The following is a 9173-nucleotide window of genomic DNA, read 5'->3' as shown; positions in this document are numbered from 1 at the left end:
TGACTAGATGAACTAGCCATGATTCAGACAACTCCATCCCCATCCCCTTTAATTTTGCTGCAATATTGGCCATTTGGTCGCAGTGATCATGGATTGGCACAGACCAATCAAACTTCATAGAAGTTAGTTCTGTCATCAGGTTCCCTGCAATTGACTTATCTGCAATCTCAGACATTGATAACTCTTTCACTTTTCCCAGAAATTCAGATGCAATATCAACTTTTGGCATCATCGGCTTCATATTTTTTGCCATGGTAATCTTCATGAGGTTTAAACACATTTTATTGGACCTCATCCATTTTTCATGGTAATCGTTCTCTTCTTGCGAGCTTTTGTCCGTGAGGACCGCAGGTTCCTTTGTGTTTAAGGAAAGATCTAGTCCAGTTAAGCCCAAGTAGAATTGGACTTGTTCAGACCAGTCTTGATAATTGAGGCCATTGAACCTCACAACAGCATTCATTGAAGCCGAGAATTGAGCAAAAGCTGAAATTTCACATTTACACCTTAATGCTTTTATGCTAAGTATTTAAACAATTCAAACTTACATACATTATGTTGGATAGAAATTTTAATAGATGCCAACAGTACATAAAACAATAATAATAATAATCAAGGACTAGTCAAATTAGCAAGTCATGTTTGGATAAACAAAGCTATTTGACAAAGCACTAAAATTTTATTCCTTTAAGTATTATAAATTTATTTGCAATGATTCACCTTTGGGCAATCTCATAGCAATGTAATTTATAATTATTGTAATTTTCATCTAAGGCATCTCAAAGCAAATAAATTCTATTTTATTGATATCTATCACCATCTAGCTAGGTCACTTTGGTGACTAACAAGCTAAAAGAAATATGCATCCTTAATGAATAAAATAGAGTTTTATTGCCATAAGAAATATTCATTTAGTCCAAAACATTATATAACAACGTCACTTTGGTGACTCTCAAGATCTGTAATAGACTAAAACACAATTTAAGTAAGCAAACATTTAATTTATTTTAATCTAATTGTTACTTAGCCCGTCTACTTTGGTAACTAACAGGCCCTTTACAACAATAGATAAAATAAAATAAAATAATAATAATTTAAGAATCATACACATCCATGAATCGCCAATTCTTAATAATAATAATAATAATAATAATAATAATAATGATAATAATTTGAGAACCATAACAATCTAATAAATCTTTTCTTCTCAAACCAACATTCATAATAATAATAATAATAATTATAATAATAATAATATTATTATTATTATTATAATTATTATAATATCTAATTTTTTTAATAGGCTAGGGCTCTAGCCCATTCGGCTAGAGCCCATCTTTGCCAAACAAATCTCCAGCCTTGCGCTGGAGAAACAGCAGCAAAATGTTGCTTTCCTTCTCCAGCCGCAAGGCTGGAGAAGAAGAATGGCTACCGACGGCCGGTGTCACCGGCCGTCTAGCCGATGACGGGACGAAATAAACTCACTTTTAATTCTTAATCCGTCAAAATTATTCAAAAATTTAATATATGTATATGACCATAATATACATATATGCTAACAATACAAAATTTAACGCATATATATATACAAATTATTAAGAATTAACGCATATATATACACAAATTTCATATAAAAAAAATGGTAAATTATTATACCTAACCTTGCTCTTGATACCAAATGTAAAACTATTATAAAAGGCATTGATTGATTTAACCAATACTTTCATAGGAAGCGTAATTTACTAACCTGATTTCATGGAGTTTGATGAAGCTCTGAGCCCTTTCTTCTTCACCACTTCTTTCTCCTTTGTATTTGCAGAACCCTTTTTCCCTCTGGTCTTTCACGTTAAGTTTCCCGAGTGATAGGATAGGAAAATAGTCTAAGCCCTTATATATTGCCTGCTCAACCTAAACTCACATTCCAATATTGATTATTGGAATTATGGCAATAATGGGCCATAAACCCATACAATTAAATAGGCTTAAATAGCCTCATTTGAAAGCCAAAGAGAGAGTAATTATAACTCCTAATCTATTACAAGTTTTATTCCATTACCTATCAAAATAGAATTTTAATTGTTCAGATCACTTAATACATGGACCACAATAATATTAGAATAAAAATATTCTAACACTCCGATCATGTTTCCCGCAGTCGTAGGTGGCAGACACGTCTTCATTCCCACCATGAAGCCCCCTAAATCTGAAATAGAGATGTCAGGTAAAAATTGATGTGCTTAATTAAGCTAAGCTGCATTCTTTTCATTCATTTAAATTGACTTTTTGCGTTAGTCTCGGACATGAACGGAGACTGCAACAACACCGATAACAGGATAGAGGGAGGAATTGAAGTATGTTTTTATTGTCTGGTTTAAGACTTGCGAGCTTGGCACAACTTAACATTTATGTTTTATTCTGCTGCTTGCAGAAGTTGAATTGATGAAAAATCAGTTTGTAAAGCTGTTGTTAGGGGAAGATATGTCTGGTGGAAGAAAAGGAGTGTGTATTGCTCTTGTTATTTCTAATGCTATTACAAATATTGTTGGTACATTTGATTTACTTAATTAGCAGTTGGTTTCAATTCTGCATCTCATGTTTGAGTTTAGGATGAAATGTGTTGTATTATTGTTAAATAAGTTGCGATTTTGGATTTCAAACAATTCGGCAACTTCAGTGTTTGGTGAACTCTAGAAATTGGAGCCATTGGCACCGCAAAAGAAATCAATTTGGTGCCGAGAGATGGAATGGCTTCTCTCTGTCAGTGATGGATTACAGATTGAAACGTGCCCTTGTTCTATGTCCACTCATTGGCCTTCGATTAAGCTTGAAGAGAACTGGTGGTTGCCATTTCCAAATTCCCACCAAATGGTTTGTCTGAAGAATCAAGGAACCAATTGCTTCAATGTAAGGAGTGCACCAGTACATCGTCGAAGTTTCAGGCGTCTGCTTTCACCGAAAACATTAATCTCTGCGGTGGTTCATTGCCATCGTGCAACCAAAATTCCTCTTCTCCTCCTGCTTTCGGCGAGCCCAAAACAGTCTTCCCCACAAGAGGTCCAAAAAACTCTCCACCGCCGTGGTTAATTACATGTGTCTGGGAATGAAACTCAATCCGGGGAAAGAGAAGACAAGGTTGAGAAGAAAATACATGAAATGACAAGAATGCCGTTCATTTTGACAGTAAACTTACGGTAAATTAGACGGAGGATTAAAAGTGGCACTCACACAATAACAGTGGCCAAAATGTGGCAAAATTTTTTATAGTGGACTAAAAGTGTCGAATCCCTAATAAGTCTAGGACCAAAAAAGGATTTAACTCTTTATAATGCAATCATTATTGTGTGGACCATAGTCCACACAGCTGTGTGGACCATACTATCAAATAATGCACATTCAATATAAAAATAATGTACATTCAGTATAAAAATAATGTACATTATATTCAGGGGATGTACATTATTTGTGTACTGAATGTACATTATTTTTATAGTATAAAAATAATGTACATTCAGTACAAAAATAATGTACATTTAGTACATTAAAAGTGTACATTTTATCATGGTCCACACAGCTGTGTGGACCATGGTCCATACAATAATTTGCCTTTATAATGTAACAAGGACTCCCAATATGAAGCAGCCCAGGATTTTTATTCGTTGTAGTGCTCTAGGCTCAAAATATGTATAAATAGACTGTCCATATATCAAGATGGCAAATTATTGTGTGGACCATGGTCCACATAGTGTTGTGTGGACCATAACAAAAAGTACATTTTTAATATAATATAATAAATGTTTCTCAAAAAAATAATAAATGTACATTATTTGTGTACTGAATGTACATTATACAATATAATGTACATTTAGTGCGTAAATAATGTACATTCCCTGAATACAATGTACATTTTTAATATACTAAAAGTACATTATTTTCATATTGAATGTACATTATTTGATAGTATGGTCCACACAATAATGATTGTATAAGAGGGGCCAAGCAATTCTGGGCAAATTATTGCATGGACCATGGTCCACACAGCTGTGTGGACCATGGCCCAAAACTACGCCGTTCAATCTAAATAAATAAAAAAAAAATCGCAGGTTAAGTAGTAACGCCGTCAGACGCCGTTAGGCTGTTATGCGTGATTTTTTTCTGTGATTGTTCTCGTCTGCAATTCGGCCATTGTTCTCTTCTTTGCGATTTCATTCGATCATCGCAACCTCCTTTACGATTTCAGTCATCGCCATCTCGCCTCTGCGACTGCCATCTCAACAATTTCGCATTGAATACACATTTTGCATCATGGATAACATCAGTGATACGAACAACAGAATTGATGCCATCGAATTAAATGATGATATTACAGGTTTTTATATTGTTTATATGTGATTTAGGTTTGCTTTTTAATTTGTATTTTGATTTATATCGTGCTTTTTTTTTATTATATTGTAGGAGATGTAATGCCTTGATTGATGTTGAATTGAGTTCTCCCATTGATGTTGAATCAATTCCAGGTTTGTATTTGATTGCATGCTACATTGTTGATCATGCTTAATGTATTTATTAGATACATTATTTGCAGTTGGCACTATTCGGGGTGCAACTGAAGAGAATTCACCGATTGGAGTTCATGCTAGTTCTTCTAATGCTATGGATGCTAGTTCTTCTATTCCAGGTTTTTTTTAAAGTTGTTTATTATCATTTAATTATTATTAGTTGTGTTTCAGATTGAGGTACATTATGTTTGTGCGTTAGGTACATTATTTTAGATTGAGGTACATTATGTTTGTGCGTTAGGTACATTATTTTAATACATGGTACATTATGTTTGTGCGTTAGGTACATTATTTTAATACATAGGGCATTATGTTTGTGCGTTAGGTACATTATTTTAATACATAGGGTACATTATTTTTATGTTAGGTACATTATTTTAATACATAGGGTACATTATTTTTATGTATCGTACATTATTTTAATACATAGGGTACATTATTTTTATGTATCATTTCTGTGTGCATTCTGATTCTGACTAAGGTACATAGGGTACATTATGTTTGTGCATTAGGTACATTATTTTAATACATAGGGTACATTATTTTTATGTATCATTTCTGTGTGCATTCTGATTCTGACTAAGGTACATAGGGTACATTATGTTTGTGAGTTAGGTACATTATTTTAATACATAGGGTACATTATTTTTATGTATCATTTCTGTGTGCATTCTGATTCTGACTAAGGTACATAGGGTACATTATGTTTGTGAGTTAGGTACATTATTTTAATACATAGGGTACATTATTTTTATGTATCATTTCTGTGTGCATTCTGATTCTGACTAAGGTACATAGGGTACATTATTTTTATGTATCATTTCTGTGTGCATTCTGATTCTGACTAAGGTACATTATTTTTGGTCATTAGGTACATTATTTTATTGGATAGGGTACATTATTTTTATGCATGATTTATTTGTACTGTCTGTTGTTCATTCAGTTTATTCTTTTAGTAATATCTTATTTCTTTGTAGAGCATTGTTGGATTTATTCGGCACACTACCCTACCCCCCTCTACTTAGAAATTTGATTTTCACTAAAGATAATATCAATGTGTTATGCTAGTAACTTGTTAGTTGTATTGTTTTTTTTTAAAATTTACAGTTAATCAGGACTTGTTGGGGATTACAGTTGCTTCAATTGAAGAAGCATATAATTTATATAATGATTATGCTTCAAGATTGGGATTTAGTGTTAGAAAGGGCAAGCAGTATTACGTTCTCGGTACTCACATTATTAAAACAAAAAAATTCCACTGTGCAAAGGCTGGTTTCAAGTCTAATACAAATAAGTCTTCAAGGTCATATTCAAGGGTAGATACACGAACAGGGTGTACTGCAGGTTGTCAGTTTGATATGGCGTCTAATGGGCAGTTGATTGTGACAAAACATGTAAAGGATCATAACCATGATTTTTGCCCACCTTCGAAAAGTTATCTTCTTCGGTCACACTGAAGTGTTGGTGCTAATCAATTGTCTTATTTAAAAGACTTGAAAAGGAGTGGGGTTGCACTGTCGGATGGCATCCGGTTTTTGAAGCATCAGTCTGGAGGTTCACCTTTCGTTGGATTTACACCAAGGGATGCATATAATAGCCTACTTATAGATTCGATAAAGAGCCTAGATGGCACCGATTCGAATTCATTAATTGAGATCTTTAGGCAGAGGCAATTAAATGAACCTAACTTTTTCTTTGATTTTGAAGTGGATGGCGATGCAAGATTGTGTAGTTTTTTTTGGAGGGATGCAAGAATGAAGGAGGATTTTGTGTTGTTTGGTGATTTAGTAGTACATGACACAACGTATCGTACTAATAAGTACGATATGATTTGTGGTCCCTTTGTTGGCATGAATCACCATTGTATGAACATAATGTTTGGTTGTGGGTTTTTATTGAATGAAAGGATTGAATTATTTGTTTGGTTGTTTAAGACATTCTTGCGAGCTATGGATGGTAAGTGTCCACAAACAATCATGACCGATCAGTGTTCTGCTATGTCTGCTGCAATTTCACAAGTTTTCCCAAGTGCAAGACATAGACTTTGTATTTGGCATATTGGAGAGAATTCAAAAAAGCATATCAAAGGTTTAAGGAGTCAAAAAGGCTTTATGGAGTTATTTAATCTTCTATTGAAGTACACGGACACTGAAGCTGAGTTTGAATTTTATTGGAATAGGTACGTATACTATTAAATTTATCATTTTCTATATATGTTTTGTCATTCTTGCATTGTGAGTTGTATTAGTTTGCACTTATAAAATCAACCACGTAATGTTTTACTTTTGAAGTTAAGTTGGAAAGTATATTGTTTAGAAAATGTACTTTAAGTGTTTTAATAATATACCTTATGTATACTGAAAATGTATCTTTTGCAGTAACATTTTGATAATGTTTTTTCCCTTTTTTTCCAGTTGCATTTAGAACTTAGATCTTTTCATTGTCCTTTATGTGTGTTCCCTTTGTGGCAGTTGTGCTTATAAAATCAACTGACATATACTTTATTTGATGTTAAGTTGGAAATTGTAGTGTTCAGAAAATGTACCCTATGTGTTTTAATAATGTACCTTATGTATGTTGAAAATGTACCTTTGCAGTCACACTTAGGTTTGTTGTTTTCAGGATGGTGACAGAGTATAAGTGCCATACAAATGCTTGGTTAGACAAATTGTATGATATTAGGGAGAAGTGGTGTCCTGCTTTTAGTAAAGATTACTTTTCTGGAGGTATTTTATCGTCCCAACGAAGTGAGACTACAAATCATTCAGTTTCAAGAAGGTTATCTAAAACATCTGGGTTGTGTGATTTTTATAACTCTTTTGTCAATGTGGTTTCTGAGTGGAGGAGTAAAGAGAATGGAGAAGATGTCCGGTGTTCTCAAGGGTTGCCTACAATGGCATTGGATCATGTGAAGCTTCTTTTACATGCTAGGAATGTATACACCATAGAGGTATATTACTTGTTTGAACAACAATATTTGAAAGGTGCTGCATGTCATCTAAGAGATTGTGGCAAGCAATGCTAATGAGTTTAAATATCACATCTGGCGCCCAGATATTGACATTATTTGACATGAAGTTTGTTTCAATATGAAGGATATGACAATATGTTGTACTTGCAAGTTTTTCTCAGAGATGGGCATCCTTTGTTCACATTGCTTGCGTATTTTTAACATTCATTGTATTGAAAAAATTCCCGAGAAATATATTTGTAATATGTGGACAAAAAAGGTGGCTGAAGACAGGATAATGGATATTGCATCATCTTCTAGTACTTTTACCGTTGCTTCTCCAATTTGGGTTATAGAAATGGGTAGAAAATTGCAAAGGTTGGTTCTATCAAGTCAAGACAATTGCAAAGCTCGACAAGTCTGTGAAGAAATTTTTGAAGATGGTAGAAGAAGGATTGAAGGTGAGGTTGGTCCCATTTGCTTTGATGATTTGGAAAGACCCATGCCAAGTGGTGGTATACAAAATCCAGAACGAAGTGGTGTAAAAGGTGTTCGTAATCGAAGGCCAATTAGTACACTACAAAAAAAGTATAACCAAGCCAGAAGTCGAAAGAATTATGCAAAGACGGTTGAAAAAAACACAAAGGCTGCAGTCCAATCTTCTGTGCAGCAAGTTGTTTCTGATATTGTTGGTAGTGGTTATCTTGTTCATCCTAGTGGCAATAATAGTTCAGAGTTGATTTGTGTTAGGTCTAAGTCTCAAAACAATTCAAATGATAATTAGAAGAAGTTGTAGTAAGATTTTGTTTACTTATATATGCACTTTGACAAATTGTGAACTGGTTTTATATTTTTTGACTTGAAAGTTGTGTTTCTGTTTATGGTACATTATTTCTGTGCATTAGGTACATTATTTTAATGGATAGGGTACATTATTTTTTAGCAATGAGCTAACGATGGTACATTGCTAAGGTCACATGTGGTTGTGAAATGTTACTGATTATGGTACATTATTTTTGTGCATTAGGTACATTATTTTTGAGCTATGAGCTAACGCTGGTACATTGCTAAGGTCACATGTGGTTGTGAATTGACCATCACTTGATTTTTGTGATGTACTCTGTGGGTTAAGAAAATGTACCTAGCACTTTAAAATAATGTACCCTATGGGCTAAAAAAATGTACCTTTTGCTAAAATCACATACGTTTGTGAACTTACCATCACTTGATTTTTTTAATGTACTATATGAGCTAACAAAATGTACTCTTTGCTAAGTCACGTGTTTGTGAACGTGTTTGTGAACTGACCATCATATTTTTTCTGTAATGTACTTTGTGGGTTAGAAAAATGTACCTAACGCTCTAAAATAATGTACCCTATGAGCTAACAAAATGTACCATTTGCTAAGGTCATATGTGGCTGTGAAAATGTACCTAGCGCTTTAAAGTAATGTACCCTATGGGTTAAGAAAATGTACCTTGCGCTTTAAAATAATGTACCCTATGGGCTAAAAAATGTACCTTTTGCTAAAATCACATACGTTTGTGAATTGACCATCACTTGATTTTTGTTATGTACTCTGTGGGTTAAAAAAAATGTACCTAGCGCTTTAACATAATGTATCCTATGGGATCACAAAAAAAACCCTTTGCTAAAGTCACACACGTTT

The 9173-nt window shown here is 33.7% G+C and overlaps 1 protein-coding gene across 1 annotated transcript; it reads left to right on the top strand.

Annotated features, from left to right (window-relative positions):
• Positions 1-3159: 3159 nt before the first annotated feature.
• LOC116000280 (protein FAR1-RELATED SEQUENCE 5-like) lies at positions 3160-8287 on the top strand. The gene is made up of 7 exons (XM_031240382.1): positions 3160-3188; positions 4450-4511; positions 4580-4672; positions 5661-5780; positions 6045-6732; positions 7176-7503; positions 7649-8287. The coding sequence occupies exons 1-7, from the start codon at positions 3160-3162 to the stop codon at positions 8285-8287; spliced, it is 1959 nt and encodes a 652-aa protein (XP_031096242.1).
• The last annotated feature ends 886 nt before the right edge of the window (positions 8288-9173 follow it).

This window comes from Ipomoea triloba, chromosome 1 (assembly GCF_003576645.1).
Source record: "Ipomoea triloba cultivar NCNSP0323 chromosome 1, ASM357664v1".
Lineage (NCBI taxonomy): Eukaryota > Viridiplantae > Streptophyta > Magnoliopsida > Solanales > Convolvulaceae > Ipomoea > Ipomoea triloba.
This window is presented reverse-complemented; position numbering and strand designations above follow the sequence as displayed.